Source organism: Bos taurus, chromosome 18 (genome assembly GCF_002263795.3).
Source record: "Bos taurus isolate L1 Dominette 01449 registration number 42190680 breed Hereford chromosome 18, ARS-UCD2.0, whole genome shotgun sequence".
NCBI classification, from domain to species: Eukaryota; Metazoa; Chordata; class Mammalia; order Artiodactyla; family Bovidae; genus Bos; species Bos taurus.
In genome coordinates this window covers 54647849-54665563 of record NC_037345.1, presented here as the reverse complement: position 1 = coordinate 54665563, position 17715 = coordinate 54647849, and the positions used below count along the sequence as shown (strand labels likewise).

The 17715-nt window shown below is 53.6% G+C and overlaps 1 protein-coding gene and 2 non-coding genes across 5 annotated transcripts; 1 reads left to right on the top strand and 2 right to left on the bottom strand.

Annotated features, from left to right (window-relative positions):
• Positions 1 to 3424: 3424 nt before the first annotated feature.
• On the top strand, positions 3425 to 3496 carry TRNAM-CAU (transfer RNA methionine (anticodon CAU)). The gene has a single exon. It is a non-coding gene; the product is annotated as a tRNA-Met (tRNA).
• A 5030-nt stretch (positions 3497 to 8526) lies between these two features.
• Positions 8527 to 17190, bottom strand: NOP53 (NOP53 ribosome biogenesis factor). Of its 3 annotated transcripts, none has more exons than NM_001038507.2 (13): positions 16955 to 17190; positions 16462 to 16526; positions 14579 to 14687; positions 13764 to 13963; positions 13330 to 13400; positions 12152 to 12247; positions 10862 to 10966; positions 10580 to 10780; positions 10067 to 10242; positions 9772 to 9838; positions 9001 to 9077; positions 8851 to 8907; positions 8527 to 8584 (listed from the first exon to the last, which is right to left on the bottom strand). In NM_001038507.2, the coding sequence occupies exons 1-13, from the start codon at positions 17176 to 17178 to the stop codon at positions 8578 to 8580; spliced, it is 1455 nt and encodes a 484-aa protein (NP_001033596.1). In that variant the 5' UTR covers positions 17179 to 17190; the 3' UTR covers positions 8527 to 8577. The 3 variants fall into 3 exon arrangements, with proteins under 3 accessions (NP_001033596.1, XP_059732538.1, XP_005219263.2); XM_059876555.1 differs by having other exon boundaries at positions 8527 to 8602; positions 16955 to 17184; XM_005219206.5 differs by lacking the exon at positions 8527 to 8584 and having other exon boundaries at positions 8847 to 8907; positions 16955 to 17184.
• LOC112442436 (small nucleolar RNA SNORD23) lies at positions 9624 to 9733 on the bottom strand. Its single transcript, XR_003030530.1, has one exon. It is a non-coding gene; the product is annotated as a small nucleolar RNA SNORD23 (small nucleolar RNA).
• Positions 17191 to 17715: the final 525 nt, after the last annotated feature.

The window sequence follows — 17715 nt, the reverse complement described above, 5'->3', positions numbered from 1 at the left end:
GGGGCACAGTGATCTCGGGGTGCCGCTCACTGTCGGGGGCTACCCCCTCACTCCTCCCCACACTACATCTTCCCTGAGGCTGCTGACCTGGGACCCGCAGGTCCCTGGAGCCACACCTGGCTGGGTGGCCTTGGGGGGTTCACCCCCCTCCCCACGTGGTGCTGGCTGCCCCGAGTCTGGAGCCTGTCCCACGGGCTGAAGTATTAGTTGCTCAGTTGTGTCCGACTCTTTGCCACCCTTATGGACTGTAGCCTGCCAGGCTCCTCTAAAATCCCAGTTCATGGGATTCTCCAGGCAAGAATACTGTGGTGGGTGGCTATTTCCTTCTCCAGGGGATCTTACAGACCCAGGGACTGCATCTGAGTCTTGGCGTCTCCTGCATTGGCAGGCAGATTCTTTACCACTTGCACCAACTGGGAAGCCCAGGGAGCTCCCCCAGCTGTTCACAAACACGCAAACAAAGCTGCTTTGTACTTTCGTACGCACGTCTTTGCATGGCCGAAGGCTTTCCTCTGTCTGGCATGAATACCTAGGTGTGAAATTCCTGGATCATAGAGGGGCGTATGGTTCATTTTTTAAGGAAACTCCTGAACTGTTGTCCATAGAGGTTGTAACATTTCATATTCCCACAAGCCGGGTGCCAGAGTTCTGGTTGCTTCATCCCTATCCTAACCCTCACCAGCATTTGGAAGACTCAGTTGTTTTTCATTTCAACATTCCAATGGGCCTGGGGAACTATCTCATTGTGTTAATTTTGCATTTGTCGGGACTTCTCTGGTGGTTCAGTGGCTATGATTTTGAGCTCCCGATACAGGGGGCTTGTGGTCCATCCCTGGTCAGGGAACCAGATCCCATATGCCACATATAACAGCTCACCTGCTACAATTAAGATCCTGCATCCCACAATGAAGATCCAAGACCCTGCACGTGCAACTAAGACTCGGTGCAGTCAAATAAATATTTTAAAAAAAGAAATAGTTTAAAAATTAAAATAAAATTGCATTTCCTTAAAGACTAATGCTGGAATCAAGATTGCCGGGAGATATATCAATAACCTCAGATATGCAGATGGCACCACCCTTATGGCAGAAAGTGAAGAGGAACTAAAAAGCCTCTTGATGAAAATGAAAGAGGAGAGTGAAAAAGTTGGCTTAAAGCTCAACATTCAGAAAACTAAGATCATGGCATCTGGTCCCATCACTTCATGGCAAATCGATGGGGAAACAGTGGAAACAGTGTCAGACTTTATTTTCTTTATTTTGGGGGGCTCCAAAATCACTGCAGATGGTGATTGCAGCCATGAGATTAAAAGATGCTTACTCCTTGGAAAAAGTTATGACCAACCTAGATAGCATATTCAAAAGCAGAGACATTACTTTGCCAACAAAGGTCCGACTAGTCAAGGCTATGGTTTTTCCAGTGGTCATGTATGGATGTGAGAGTTGAACTGTGAAGAAGGCTGAGCGCCGAAGAATTGATGCTTTTGAACTGTGGTGTTGGAGAAGACTCTTGAGAGTCCCTCGGACTGCAAGGAGATCCAACCAGTCCATTCTGAAGGAGATCAGCCTTGGGATTTCTTTGGAAGGAATGATGCTAAAGCTGAAACTCCAGTACTTTGGCCACCTCATGCGAAGAGTTAACTCATTGGAAAAGACTCTGATCCTGGGAGAGATTGGGGGCAGGAGGAAAAGGGGACGACAGAGGATGAGATGGCTGGATGGCATCACCGACTCGATGGATGTGAGTCTGAGTGAACTCCGGGAGTTGGTGATGGACAGGGAGGCCTGGCGTGCTGCTGTTCATGGGGTCACAGAGAGTCGGACACGACTGAGCGAGTGAACTGAATTGAAGGTGTTTATATCAAACCTGTGTGTGCATGCTCAGTCGTGTCTGACTCTTTTTGCGACCCTGTGGACTGTAGCCTGAGTCTCCTCTGTCCATGGGATTTTCCAGGCGAGAATACTGGAGTGGGTTGCCATTGTCCTCCTCCAGGGGATCTTCCCCCAACCCAGGGATCAAACCAGCGTCTTCTGTGTCCCCTGCTTTGGCGGGCCGATTCTTAACCCATGAGCCTATATTTTCTTTTTTTTTTTTGCCTATATTTTCTTTTTTTTTTCTTTTTTTCATTTATTTTTTATTTTTTTATTTTTTTTTTTGTAACATGTACCTTAAACATTTATAGGTAAACCACATAGATGTACATTTTTTTTTTACCTCCATATGATAGAAGCTCAAGACATTTCTGGTGGATTAGATGATTAGGTTGTCATAATCTTAATAATTCATAACCATAATACTACTGTTTTCTTTAAAATAGAACTTAAGCCCATTGTTGGTTTTGAAATTTGGTTTATATTAATTTGTAGTTTTAATAGTTGTGTGAGAGCTCCATATATTTCACTCATATAAGGATTTATAGTTGCCTTAATTTGTATATGCTTATGTGACATTCTATTTTTTTTTTCATATTTATTATTATTTTTTTAAAATAATTTTTAACATTTTTAAATTTCAGGTATACACATGCCTATATTTTCTTAAAGAAGATTAATGGTTTTAGCTCTGCTTTGGGGATTTAGGCTTTCTTTTTCTAATCTGGCTTCTTGTCTTGTTCAAATCCATCACTGCTAGTGGAGAGATACAGATTCAGCCTGACAGCAGGCATCAAGGGGTGGGAGGTGGGGGCGGCTGGAGCGCCAGAAACAATTACTAGCATTAGAAAGGACTGCAGGCAAGATCCGCCCTCCCTATGTATCAGGGAAACTGAGTGATAAGCATTTTCCTCCCCTAACCCAAAACTTTCCTGAAGCTAAGAACTGCTTTCTCTGCCTGGACTTACAAAGCAGTATGGTTTATGCTGCTGGTGTCTGCTTCCTTTCTGGAAGTCTGGAATTTAGGTTCACGCTGGGTAGACTGTGCCTACGTGAACAGCCTCCCCCAAATTCACGGGTGGGTCCTGAGTCTCTAACGCACTTCTCTGCGCCTAAACTTTGAATACACGAATACACGTGGCCGCATTTTCGTTGCTAGGGAAACGTGCTGGGGCAGCCCTGCTGGGAAGAGCCAGAGGCAGGAAGGGGATTCTCCCCTTTGATCAGCTGCGTGTCCTGATCTCTACATCTCTACAGTATTGACTATACTGTATAAACTCTATATTGACTCCTGTAGGACCTCCTAGCAAGTTGCTGAACATGGGAGTGCTTTGGAGACCCTGACTCAACTGATAACCCTGAGTCAGACCCAGATGGAGAGGGGGCGGTTTGGAGACCCTGACTCAACTGATAACCCTGGGTCAGACCCAGATGGAGAGGGGGCGGTGCCTGAAAAAAAGTCTAAAATGCAAACTACACCATACTGTTCACTGTTCCATTGTGTGTGGGCTGCCAGGAATTGCTTTATGAAATTTAAATTCTACTGCACTGTTAGCAGAGTGGCGCAGCGGAAGCGTGCTGGGCCCATAACCCAGAGGTCAATGGATCGAAACCATTCTCTGCTAGCTGCAATGTTTTTGGGCTTCCCTGGTAGCTCAGCTGGTAAAGAATCCGCCCGCAGTGCAGGAAACCCCACTTCAATTCCTGGGTCGGGAAGATCCTCTGGACAAAGGATAGGCTAACCATTCTAGTATTCTTCGGCTTCTCTGGTGGCTCAGTCGGTAAAGGACTCCGCCTGCAATGTGGGAAACCTGGGTTTGAACCCTAGGTTGGGAAGATCCCCTGGAGGCGGGCAGGGCAACCCACTCCAGTGTTCTTGCCTGGAGAATCCGCATGGACAGAGGAGCCTGGCAGGCTGCAGTCCGTGGGGGTCGCAACGAGTCGGACACGACTTACCGACTAAGCACAGCACTAAGTAGGGAGAGATTGGCATTTTTTATGGGAATGGGATATAATTAATGCAGATTCCAAATGCATATTTCTAGCCCGTGAATGCTAGATTTTTACATCCAACTGCCTACTCGACACAGCCAGTTGAGCGTCTAACGGGCACCAGCAATCTGAGGTCCTGATTCACCCACCCCACTTCTGGGCCCCTCTCCCCCGTCTTCCCCCAACCTGAAATGACAACTCCAGATCAGGCAAAAGTCCGTTGGCTTTTTTCTTTGTAGGTCAGCCATTGATGGTGGATTCACTCTCAAAATGTGTCCTGGATGCACCCACCCCTCTGCACCCCGATCTGCTTGGCGCTGATGGAGCCGCCACCACCTCCGCGCGGGACTCAGGGAGGCCTTGCTTTCCGTCTGTTCCCCCACATGGCCACCAGGGGGCGCCAGTCCACACCAGCGACCGCTCACGCCTGGCTTCCTCAACCACAGTCACCGGCATGGACCACCGGAACTTATGTTCCGACTCCCACTTACCTTCTGATCTTACACCCTCCTCACGACGCTCCAACTACACTGCGCTCCTTGCTTTTCCGGAACACGACCGACACACTGCCTCTTCAGAGGTTTTCTTTGGGGGGTGGGGTGGGGATTTTTCCTTTTTTAAAAAATTGAGGTTAAATTCACATCGCATAAAACCAACCATCTTAGGCTGTAGGATTCAGTGGCATTTGGTACATTCCAGATATTCTTTTTTAAACAATGATCTTGTCATCATTTCTTACAGGAAAGAATGGCAATGGGAGTTATGTATGTTTTAACTGTGGTAAAACACACTCTAATCTAATCTTTACCCTTAGAAGAATTAGGAAGACTTCCCTGGTGGTCGAGTGGCTATGACTCTGCGGTCCAATGCAGGGGGCCCGGTTCCAACCCTGGTCAGGGAACTAGATCCCACGTGCCGCAAATAAGACCCTGTGCAGCCAAATACAAATACTGTAAAAATAAATAAACTGGTCAGAGTCGTACTGTGTCCTTCCCTATTTTAACAGTTCTCTTAGACCTTAAGTATATTCCCCTGATCATTAAAAATTCTTCCCCTTCCCAAAAAGTTCTCCCCAAAGATGGTGTTCTCTTAAATGGTGATGAAATCTCCTATTGTGTAGACATCCCACTTGTAAAGACCATTTCTATTGCCTACATTTGGACAGTCTAATTTCAACTGTTTCTGTTCCGTCTTCCAAACAGCACAATGGCTGACATCTCTGCATCCATCGAGGCATCTTTTGAATTCCTGAATTCCTTTTGAAAAAAAAAAAAAGTGGAAAAACTGGGAAAAGTCTTAAGGAAAAACAATCCCCTGGAATCCCCCCCCAAGAGACTCTGGGGTTAGTTCAGTGAACCGCAGCGTGGATGTGGGCAGATCCTGTTTGCTTTATTCCACAAAAGAGCAGAACACAAACACATTCCGGTATTACACATGCTTCCGACCCTGGGTAATGGCTGCAGAGGCTGGCCTCCCTCCCCCGAGGGGCCCGCCCGCCCAGCAGCCATTACCACGCTTCCTTCCATTCTGCACAGCCCTCTGACCAACCTGTCTCTATATTGTTTTTTCCCCAAACTTCCGGCCGTTTCCTTCGGGTCTGTTCCCAAGAGTGCAATCAGTGGGTCAAAAGGTAAGAACATGTATGATGAGTCTTTGGCACAGATTGCAAGTTTCCATACTTTTTTTTCCCCTAACCATTTTGTTTTTTCCCCGAACATTATTATAATAGCCAACACTCCTGTAGGGCTTACTCTGCCCCAGGCCCTTTTTCTAAGCACTTTTATGTACAGATTCCATCCTTGGAATAACCCACACTTGGAGACGGGGACTCTGGGGCACAGAGAGGTGAAGTAATCTTCACAAGGTCACACAGCTAGTAGGTAAGAGAGCTGGGTTGTAAAATCAGAAACTGGTTCCCAAGCCGACGCTCCTAACCACAATTTAAGGCTCCTGCCTACAGGTGGGTTTTTGTTTTGTTTTGTTTTGTTTTTTTGCTGCACTGGGTCTTAGTTGCAGCATGCAAACTGCGGCGTGTGGGATCTAGTTCCCCGGACCCAGGAATGAAACCACGCCCCCTGCGTTGGCTGCGCAGAATCTATCCTACAGAACCACCACCACCAGCAGTGTAGTGGTAAAGGATGGAGGGAAGCCCCTAGTAGCTAAAGCTTTAGAAGGCCAACTCACGACCACTCTACAGTATCAGTGTACTATCATTTATTCCGTCATCACCCAGCTGGTGGGCTAATTCCATTTTTATACCACAATCAGGCAGATACAGGTTCTGTGGTGCTGGAAGCCTTTTACAATTGGGGGACTCACTGTAGGAAAAATAGCAAGTTACAAGTTCAGGAGGAGGCGTAGGAGCTTGAAAGGGACTAGTGCAAGTAATTGGCCTCGAACCTAAGCTTCACCAGCATCATGCTAAATCCTAATGTACTTTCCCCCAATAATTATTAGGAAGATTTTCAGACAGTAAAGGCAAGAGTTTTCCTGGGACTGCCACCTAGATTCCACCATCACGTTTCCCTGAGCTTGTTTGAAGTCGAATCTAGATATCTATCCCTCCCTGATCTGTCCCCTATTCCCCCTTACTATTTTATTCATTTCAAAAGAAGTTGCAGATCATGGGGTTGTATCACTGCAGCTTGCAAATCATTTAACTAGAGTTCAGCATTTTTTCTTTTAATGTAAAAACCAGAAGTGAAAATGTAATTCCGTGCAGGAAAACCCACATTGTCTTTGCAGCTGACCTCCGGTTTGTTTTTTTTTTGCACACAGGAACACACACATTCCCCCGGGGCCATTAAACAGCACTTCCTGAGACCTCAACACTTGCCCTCTGGTAGCCGGGACCACCCCACCCCCCAGGTGTCCTAGTACCAGACAGATGCTCCGCGGGCCATTTATGGACATTAACAATCTCCCTTCTTCCAGCAGTTTAGCTTCCTTCAGACTCCCTCCCCAGGATGGATTACTGGGTCAAAAGGCTGAGGCTTAAGGCTTTACCAGACGTGGCTTTCATTTTCACTTCAACTTACCCTCACTGACCCCTCCTGTATATACACACAGAGTTGTTTGTCTGTACAACACACTTTTCTATTTTTAAGATGGCAGAAGGGGAGGAACAGCAGAAACCCTTAAATCGTGATGTCAGGGGAAGGGGAGGCTCTGACGTTAGTCTCTCCCTGCAGCCATGTTTTATAAATTGCCTGCTCTATTTTTATAAACATCTTGTCCTGGAGCAATCCGCCTAAAGGCTGTGGTTTAAAAGAAGAACAACAAAAAAACAGAGGAAGACTAAAGGAAAAGCAAAAAGCAACAAGCACTTCTGGCAAGATACCATGCATGATGTCAAAACAAAGAGCCTGGGAGAAATGTTTGTAACATGTATGACAGTCTTCAGATCCGTAATAAACAAGCAGCTACTACAAATAAACAACAGTCCAAGAGGAAAACAGCCCAAAGGTTTGGAGAAGCATGGAAAAAACTGCGAGTGATCATTTGAAAAGCTGCTCAACCTCACTGGTAATCACACAGTAAACTTCAAAAATTCATGAGGCTGTATGGTAGTAGTTAGTAGCCGTGCTCTTGCCTGGAGAATCTCAGGGACGGCGGAGCCTGCTGGGCTGCCGTCTGTGGGGTCGCGCAGAGTCGGACACGACTGAAGCGACTTAGCAGCAGCAGCAGCAGCACACAGTAGTAGAGCTTTGAGCAAGCAAGGGGGCACCTCGGCAAACACCAGCACAGCTTACGCAGAGAGCAATGTGGCTGAATCCAAACGACCCTTTAGACACTTTCCCTGTAGCCCAGAGATCCACTTCCAGGTACTTGTCCTACAAACTCAGGTGAAATGGCACAGGTACACAGCCATCCCCTTCCAGCTTCACCAGGAGTAATATGGGCCTGGGTGAGTGGAATTCTATGCAGCTGTGGAAAACAATAAAGATGAGCCTACACAGATGCAGAAAATTCCCCAACATGTGCTACAGGGCAAATTATAGAACCACATGAATATCATCCTATCCAAAATGCAGAAAAATGAAGACTTCTATTTTCTGACACCTGTGTATATAATTTAATAGACTCACACAGGGTGGAGCCATTCACAGCAAACTGCAGAGAAAGCTAGCTACCTGTGCAGAGAGGTTTGGAATGGAGGTCAAAGGTCAAGGGCAATATTCACCCTTTCTCTGGTACATTTATGAACCACAGTGACGACTTACAGTGAGACCACACTTTACTACTTGTAGGATAAAGATTTGAAAAAGTCCTTTACGGTGGCAGGAGAGGATTAACCCCTACTGATGAGCATCAGTTTCCTCACTTTTAAAAGGGGGACAGATCATTCCTGCCTCCTGAACTGGTGGCTGGATGAGGCAGGACGGGCAGGTTGTGAACGTCAGCTGCTGCTCCGGCCCTGTGACGGGGGTGCTCTCAAGGTCTGCCTCCCCACCACTGGATAGCCACCCCCTGCATCAGAAACCCAAGCGCACACCCACACCGCAGGCCTGTCTCCTCTGCCTGCCGGCCCGCCCTGGCTTCCCACCAGGCTTCGGTGGAGATGAGGTCCTGGCACCCACATCCCTGCGTGCTAAGCAGGGCGGGCAGGGGTAGCAGTTGCCCCCGGAAGGGAGACGAGTCACGAGTCACAGGTAGCAAGGGGTTGGTCAGGAGGTGCTTTATTGTGGGGTGGGGCTCCGGCGTCTCTTGGCAGCTACAACCTGGGGACAGAGGGGAGGCTGAGGGAAGACCAGGGGAGGGGGCCTGACATCCTGCCCATGTGACACCTTTCTTCTGGCAGGGCCCCCCCCACACGTCCCCTGTGGCACCCTCCCTGGCCCGACCCTGGGGTCCGGTGGCTCTGGCGAGCTGAGCCTCTCCTGGGCTTGGCCAAGGCAGCATCGCTCCACCCCCGGCCACGGCGACTGGGTGTGGGAAGGGCCCCGGGACCAGCTGGAGACACATGGGGAGAGGGGTAGCCACTCACTGGATCTCCCGGAACGCCCGCTTCTCCACCAGTTTCACTTTGTACTTGCGCTTGAACCTGGAGGAGAGAGGAGACAGCAGTCAGCGACCACCAGCCCACCCCCCGCGGAAAGGTCCCGGAGGCCCGCCACCGCCTCGGCCCCGCCCTTACTTGGCTCGCTCCCGAGGTTCGATCATGTTCCTCCTCTGGAAGCTCTTGAACCGGTCACGGAGGATGTTGCCCTCGGGCTGCGGGATACGGAGAGGCCTCAGCGGGCGCCTGGCACAAACCCTCGGGCCCTGACCTCTCCACGGAGGCCAGTGGCGGGGTCAGCCTTGCAGTCCCCCTGTGAGCCAAGGCGCCCAGTCTGGCCTCGTGTACACCAGGGACTCGGCCTGGTCCTGAGCTCATGGGGTGACAGGTACTGACCCGTGGACCAGCCCTGAGGAGGTGGCTGGAGAAGCGGGAACGGGTGGGGCCAGCAGTGGGGCTTGGAGGGTCAGAGGAAGAAGGGTGCAGGGTGGCCCGCTGCCCGGACCCCGGAAGCAGGCAGGACCACACAGGGCCCGTGGCCATGCGAGGAGCTGGGTTTTCTCCTGGGGGCACCGGGGAGCCACAGCAGCTTCTGAGCGAGGGAAGAACAAGCTTTGCTCTGAGCTTTAGGGAGACCCCTCTGGGACCAAAGACACGGAAGGGTGGGGCTGGGGGACCAGGGACAGCCCAGGAGAAAAGACTTTCTGAGGGTCCCAGGCTCCAACCATCACATCACCCGCCCATCACCCTGGGGGACCACGTGCCCTCAGCCCCCAGGCATTAGCCCAACCGGCCCCGCCTGGGGGTAGCCGTGATGTCGCCCACAGTCCCTGCGGACACGGGGAGCAAGGATGGGTGTCATCACTGGGCACGGGCGCCTCCCCTTCAGCACCCTGGCCAGACAAGTACCTTCAGGGTCCTGAGCGAGTCAGAGAGCTCTGAGCTGAGCTGCACGTCGATGTCGGGGTCCTGATACCTGGAGGACACGGGGCGGGGTGTCCAGGGGGTCAGCCCAGCCCAGCACACAGGACCTGGGGCCGCTCCCGGGAACCTTACAGGCCCAGCAGTAAGGGTCCGAGAACCTGGGGCTTTGGGGAAAGAGGGTCTCCCGGGAGGAGCCCAGGCTACGCAAAGGTAGGAGGGCGCCCACCACGGGGTGGGGACCCCTCCCGGCCTCCCGGGGAGCCCCCGGGCCGGGCCTCACTTGAGCCGCCCCAGCCGCCTGGGCTTGTCCGCCTCCGCCAGCCGCTTTGCCTTCCGCTGCTCCCGCCGCCGGGCCAGCTCCGCCAGGCGCCGTGCCACCTGCGCCTTGATCCCGCGCAGCCTGAAGAGCTCCTGGTGCCGGAGGCGGGTGGCCCGCACTGCAGCCTGCTGCATCCTCTGTGGGGACAGCAGGGTCAGGGGCCCAGCCAGAAGACACCCCGCCCTGGCCACCTGCTGCCAGGTCACAGGCATGTCCCCACGGGGACTGTTTGCTGAGCCCACCTTCCTGGCCCTGACCCATTTGTCTCTACGGTTCACACACCCTTCCCCAGCCCTCATCCCGAACATAAGCCCCACGGCGGCAGGGGCGTGACCTAGAATGTTCCCCACTGTGTCCTCAGAGATGAGGTCGGGAACTAGTCCTCCACTGACCAAGTGGCTTCAGGGATCCCAAACAGCCCCTAAAGACAGGCTGTGAGCCTGGGAGAAGCAGGCCGGAGCCCGCGGCGCTCACCAGCATCCGGGCAGCCTTCTCCCGCCGCCGCTGCTGCTCCGTCTTCTTCTCCAGGGCAGCTGGGCGGCCGGGCACGGGCGAGGCCTCCCCTCTTGCGGCCGGGTCTCCCGCCTCGGGCCCCTCGTCCTGGCCCTCGCCCGGCTCGCCCTCCCCGTCAGACTCCTCTAGCAGCCCCTGGCACATCTCCCGGAAGGCAGACTCCTGGGGAGAGGGGGCGGGTCAGGTGCGGGTCAGGGGGCGGGTCAGGGGCGGGGCGGGCGGCGAGGGTGGGTCTGTGCTCACCTGGGTAGCAGCCTGCTCCGAAGCCGGCAGGGCCAGCTGCCGCTCCAGCTTCTCAGCCGCCTTCTCCCGCTGCAGCTCCACCTCGTGGGCCGCCCAGAGCAGGTTCTGGGAGGGCAAGGGTACGCGGGTGAGGACCCAGACCCGGGGGGCCTCTCCTTGAGTCACAGACCTGGCCCTCCCACCTCCCACCTGCACCCTCACCCTGGTGCCCAGCCCCCCTGCACTGGCTCAGGCTCTGCTCCTCACCCTGGCCTCCCTACAACAGCCAACGGGCTTCGAATTCTTAACCTCATCCCTGCTCTTCCCGTTCCTCTTCAAGGACAGTCTACTCTGCCCCAGTACATGGGAATTCCTCAGACAGGGCAGAGCGGGGGCTGTCCAAGACCAGGGAAGACAGGGCATTGGGGGATGACGGCCGACCGGCATGAGACTTCTTTCCAGGGTAACGAAGATGGTATAAAACTGACTGTGCTGCACAACTCTGGATATACCTTACACCACTGAACTGTGCCCTCTATGTGGGCAAATCACAACGGCCTGGGAATCAGATCTCAATTATCTTCAAAAAAAGAGAAAGACTATCTGATCTCTCTGTGAGGAACAACCTTAGTGACCAGCCTTGTCCTCTCAGAGTTCAGCATGGGTTTGCTCCGAGACACCACTCCCCAGGTGACGGTCGCGGCCCTCGCCCCACTGGCTAGGAATCCATCCCCCAGTAAACGACCCTGGCTGGCATTCACAGAGCACCTGTGTTCACTAGTGACCTGGGTTTCTCTTGGGAAATCTGTGCTCCCCAACCGCGGGTGTTTGTCCTCTTTGCTCATGACATCGGTGCCTAACAGACACCTACGAAACGAACAGCGACTCTCGCCACCAGTTTCTTCGGTTGCTAAACTACCTTTGCCAACCCGCAAGGCTCACGTGGTCACGTGGTTTGTTGCTGACAGCTGAAAGCCTCTTGTGTTTATGTCTGAAACATGCCACTGTCTCCCTCACCTCCGGGTCTTTGCAGATGCTGTTCCCTCTCTCTGCAACACCCCATCGTCTCTTACCACAGCAAACTGCCCCCAGTCCCAGTGTTGATGCCCCCTCCTTCAGGAAGCCCTCCCTGATTCCCAAGGCTGGATCTGATGCTCCCTCCGTGCCCCTCTACCCCAGCCCTGCCCACTATGAGACATCATGGTCCGGGAAGAGGTCTGTCTGCCCAACAAGATTGTGATCCCTGGGAGGACATGCTGACTGGCCAAGTGCCGACCAAAGAGAGGCCTGGCGAGGCGGCGACCTGCGTACCTGGTGGTCCTCAAAGGCTGGGTTGTACGAGGCTCCCGCGGGTGTCACCTCCACGGCAGGTACCCGAGAGGGCTTGGTGTGCAGATGCTGCGGCCGCTGGAGGAAGACAAGACCAAGGCTGGGTGAGACCCAGGAGTCCCGCGTCTCAAGCTCCCGCAGGCACCAGTGCTGGGACCCCGGGCCTGGGAGGTGGCAGAGGCCTCAGCACAACCCACAGCCTTCAACCTGGGAGGGGCCTGTGGCATCTGAATGATGCAGAGAGGGACCGGCACCCCAGGTACGGCATCCCCAGGACAAGCAGGAGCTCTGCTCGCCTTTCCTGAGAAGAGTCCCTGTCGTCCAAGTGGTGGGGGACACTCGCAAAATCATGCGGCACAGTCATCAGGCCGCCACTGCAATCGGCAGCCAGGTTGGGCAGAGAGTACGAGGGTCCCTGTCAGCAGAGGGCACAGCCGACGAAGGGCCGACAGACCCTCAGAGCAGGCCCCCAAGAGCTTGTGACAAAGGCACGGCTCCCAGCTCAGCTGAAACCTGCCCATGGCTTTCTAACAGCTCCCGGGGGGCCCGAGCACCGGCTCAGCTCTGAGCAGCAACCCCCAGCCAGACCCCCGTGTCCCTGCTCAGCTGGCTCCCACCCCAGCAAAAGCCTGGGGGTCACCAGGCTGCCCCTCTCCAGCCCCCACTGCCCACCAGGCTGGGTGCTTCTGCCTGAGGACTTCTCCTGGGTCACCCCCAATTCCTCTCCATGCCAGGGTGCCTGACCCACCACAACCCCACCTCCACAGAGCACCCCACTACACCACCGCTCTCCTGTGCAGAAGCACTTGAGATAAAGCTCACAGCCAGAGCTGGGCTGCCCACTGTGTTCTCCTCCCCGCCAGCTAGCCCCACAGGCCTGCCCTCGCCTGGAGGCTCCACCCTTCCATCTCCAAAGGCTTACTCACTACCCCAGGGCTCCAACCCATTCGCAGCATCTTATTTCCCTGTGAAGGTTTCCCTCGTCTCCCTAAAAAACGTCCCACCGCTCCACTTCCTCCCTCAGAGGCAGCAGACCCGCGCATGGCCTGGCTCCAGCCTGTGCGTTCACAGTCCTAGGATGCTCGGGCTCTAACACGGCATCTCTATGGGCCCATCCTCTGACCCCTAGCTCCGAGGACGCCCTGATGATGAACTCTCACCTTCACGCCTTTCTTCTTGGTCTGCTCCAGGAAAAACTCATCCTGGCCCTCCAAGGGCCGGTCCAGAGGGTCTGTGGAGGCAGTGAGGGGCGGCTGTGGGACAACATCTTGGCCCCGAGGGGCTCCCTGCTACTCCTCCTCCCTTTAGAAAGATGGCACCAAGTACTTATGCAAAGATAGCCAAGGAGGGACTGATTCTCAGACCCCAAAGGGCTTCGAACGCCAGGGAAGAGCATGTGAACGGGGTCCAGAAAGCAGAAAAGACCCGTTCCAGAAAGCAGCATCAGCCCGTTCCGGAAAGCAGAGCAGAAACGAGGACAGGGAGCCCCTTCGAGACACCTGACTATGCCAAAGACCCTCAGTGACACCCACAGGGTGCTCCCTGAGGTCACTGCACAACCCAAAGGCCTGGGCCTGGTGGCAGGGACACTCACTGCCTTTGGCCCAGAGGTCGTAGAAGGGCCGCTGGACGGTGTCTTGGGGCCCAGGCTTGGCTGTGGCCGCTGGGGGGTTGAGAAGCCTGGCCTGCGCCCTGCGCACCTCCCCGGGCAGCTTGCCCTGCTTCGCCAGCCTCTCCCATAGCTGCTCCTTCCGCTTGAGCTTCCTGGCGTTGGGAACCTGGTGGGCGAGGACGCTGGGTGGGGGAGAAGCAGCCCAGAGCAGTGGGTGAGTCGCCCCTGCCCCTCAGACACCCCCAGCATCTCCTCCTTCCTTGAGGCGCGTTCTCAGGCTCCTGCTACTCCTCACTCGGCCGGCAGCTTCAGAGCCCGCTTCCCACACCTGTCTCCCTGCTGAGCTCCAGACCCGACACCACCACGGCCTCCGGGCCCTCAGCCGGGAGGCCTCCAGGGAACTCACAGTCGCTTCAAAACCAACCTCGGCCTCCCTCTGCTCCCCACCCCCCATCCAGCCCCCTCGCACTCCTTCAGAGTCAGTCACCAAGCCGTGCCACACCCTGCTCCCAACGGGGGCGCCCGCCCAGCCCTGCCCTCCGGCCCCAAAGCCCTTGGGCAGGTCTAGGCTCTTCTCTGCCTGCCCCAGCCGGGCCCCATCCTCACTGCCTCCAGTGTGTCCTCCAAAGCCCCTAATCCGACGCCGTCTTCCCACCAGCATGCTTCACCTGTCACCCCTTTTCCCTACAATTCCTTTGGGGCCAAGAAGTGAGTAGGGGTCCCACAAAAGGGCACAAGGCCAGACCTGGGGGCGGTGGGGGAGGGGAGGACAGTCTGAGGGGTCAGGGGACACTCACTCTTTGGGAACAGGGACCTTGGAGGTGTTCTCTAGGATGAGGTCGCTCCGGAGGGGCTTCTTGAGAAGCAGTGACCTCTTCTGGCCTTTGGTCCTCTTCTTGTTCAGTTCTGGGGTTGGCAGAGAGCAGAGTCCACGCTTCAGGCCTCCTCACTACCCAGGAGGGCCTTCCAGCCCTCCCCAACCCCCCGGCCCCACCACTGGAGCCATCAGATCTGCAGGCCCCAGGCACCCACCTGAGGAAAGAGGCCCCCAAGGGCAGGGCCCAAGCTGTGACCACCCCCCACACCAATTTCCTGAGCCAGCTGGAGGTAGCCCTGTGCTGGGGACCCAGCCCCACAGCCCTGCAGACAAGAGGCTTGCTGAGGCAGCAGAGAAGTGGCCACAGAACCTTCAATACTAAAGAGAAAAAAGTGACGAGGTGACATGAGGCCCAGGGAGCTGGACTCAGGACAGACCCAAGACCATTGATTCTCAGCACGGGGCCATTTCCCGCCTTTACTTCTAAAGCACAGTAAGAACTCCAGGACAAAACATGCTGGGACAAAATCTGTATCCTTCCACTGGCTACGAAACCTGACGGAAGTGACTTTGCTCCTATGCGGCCAAAACAAGAATGTTTAATGCCTACCCTAGAGATCAGGTGAAGATATGATTACAGCTGACCACTGAACACGGGTTTGAATTCATACCCAGACTTGCTTCAATACTAAATACTACAAGAATCCATAGATATAACACTGAGAGTAGAGAGCTGATCACAAATAATATGCGAACCTTCGACCATGTGGGAAGGTCAGTGCCCTGAACCCCTGTACTGTTCGAGGGTCCGTTGCATTTCAAGATCCCACAGCAGTGATCACCCACGAAAGCATGCAATCGCTGTCATTGTTTAAAAAAAAAAAACTAAGACAGAATCTAGAACTATTTCCTTGCCAAGGCAGCTCCCTGCCTGACCCTTCAGTATACAGAACAAATTTCCTCACTTCTGTAAAAGCGTCTTTAATAATCCTTTCTTACCTGCTTAAAGACTCCACCCACCCACCAAAGACGGCCCTTCATTTTCCGTAGACCAGATCCCTGACTGATCTCATAAATGCTCATAAAGGGTATCCTCCTGTAACAGCAATCTGGTATTTTGCTTATTAAAGCTATTGGCTTTCCTATTAAAATGCATCTCTTAGCTTTTCTATCCTCTCCTTAAAGAAGGCCGCTTATTCTTTATCTTCTCTACGTGTTGAGAGTAAACCCTATTACTCACTGAAGCAAATCCTAACTTGCTTCTCCTCTGTTTATTTTAGCCAGGTTCCAACCCTGTATTTTGACAAGTTAAAGCAAGCAGGCCAAGACAAGTTTCTTACCAACTCATTCGAGTTGATCCTTTTGTTCTCATTAAAGCACATCTTACTGACTTAGACAGGGCTGTTTCCTTACAAGTCCTTAGTTTGCTTTTCTGCAAATTAACGGAGACCTCCTAAGTTATGTCCTTATCTACTCATCAAGGCAGATCCCTACTAGCTTCTTCTCTAGGCACTGAGATTTCTCTGAAACTTCAGAAAGAAAATAAGTTATTTAGGTTGGTCATTAGCTTGCTTTCTACTCATCTCAGGTCCTCTTGTTTATAGCAGAGACCCTTTTCTGATGGTGTTTGCCATCCAAGCCACGCCGTGTTTTGGAGGCCGAGGTGGCCTGCTGCTACTGCTACTGCTAAGTCGCTTCAGTAGTGTCCGACTCTGTGCGACCCCATAGACGGCAGCCCACCAGGCTCCTCTGACCCTGGGATTCTCCAGGCAAGAATATTGGAGTGGGTTGCCATTTCCTTCTCCACGAGGTGGCCTAGGTAACGACTAATCGCCATAAACCGCCACTGAAACCCTTCCTCACCTTTATCCTTGAAGCCAGTGTCCACGAAGAAAAGTTTCTCATCGGGGGCCTCTGATATCAAGCCACTGGGAGATGGAAATGCAGAATGTCAGCCATAGATCGGAGGGGGCTGCGGAAGGAGCAGGTTTAACCTCTCAGGGCCAGGTTTTCTTATGATGGTCATTCAACCACGCACTAACCGCCTGGAGTCCCCTCTAGGCCAGGGTCCCTCCGTCCAATTTGCAGAATTTAATACGTAAAACGCACTAAACTACGGTGGGTCATTGGACGCAGACATCAGGAAAACTATACGCGGTTTACCTGGGAGTCTCGTATCTGGTAACCTGATCAAGTCTCCCAGCCTCTTGCCCAGAGTCCCCGGCCCACCTGCTGGGTTTCTTCGGCTGTGTCCCAACAGGCGCTCCCAGCCCGCCGGAACTAACCCCAGGCAGCACGGCTTCCCACCCCGCTACACAGAACCTGGTCCTGCTGCCGGAAGTCCGGCCCTACGCACCCACTCGTGCGCTCCTGCAGCCGCACGTCCTCCAAGAACTGATCGACTTCCAGTCCCAGAGGCTCTTGAGCGAGCCGCCTCCAGCCTCGCTTCTTATTTCTTGGGCCTCGTCGCCGCCTCCTCAGCGCTGGATCCACTGACGTGGGCCGCAGCCCCAAGAAGCCGGTATCGGTCTCGCTTTTCGAGCACTGCCCTCCACCACCACCATTACTTCCTGCCGCCATCTTGTTAAAGAAAGAGCCACACCGCCGGTACCCGGAAATCCGGTTTGGGGCATGCGCGCGCCGAAATCCTGCCCCTTCCAGTGACGTACTTCCGCTGGCCGCCATCTTGGTAGGGTGGCTGGAGCCACGAGGAGGCTTGAAGGCCGCCATCTTGGTAAAGGATAAATGGCTCCTCCCTCTTCTACAGATTCGGGCCGGGTCCGGGTCGTAGGTTCCGGGTTCTAGACCTAGGCGAAATACCTTTCCCGACAGCCTAGAAGTACTTTTTTAATCTGAATATTTTTAATTTGCTGATTTTTTTAAAAAAAAGTCTAGTTTTCTTAAAAAAGTAAAGTTAGATGGGACGTCCCTGGCTGTCCAGTGGTTAAGACTCTGCGCTTCCACTGCGGGACAAAATGGGAAACTTAAGATACCCTACATGCCCTGCTGTGCAGCCAAAAAAAAAAGAACTGTCAGGGCAGATTCGGGACAAGGCACATTCCAATCGCAGAACGTTTGACCTGTCAATGTTCCAATCCTAGAATCTTGGAAATTAAA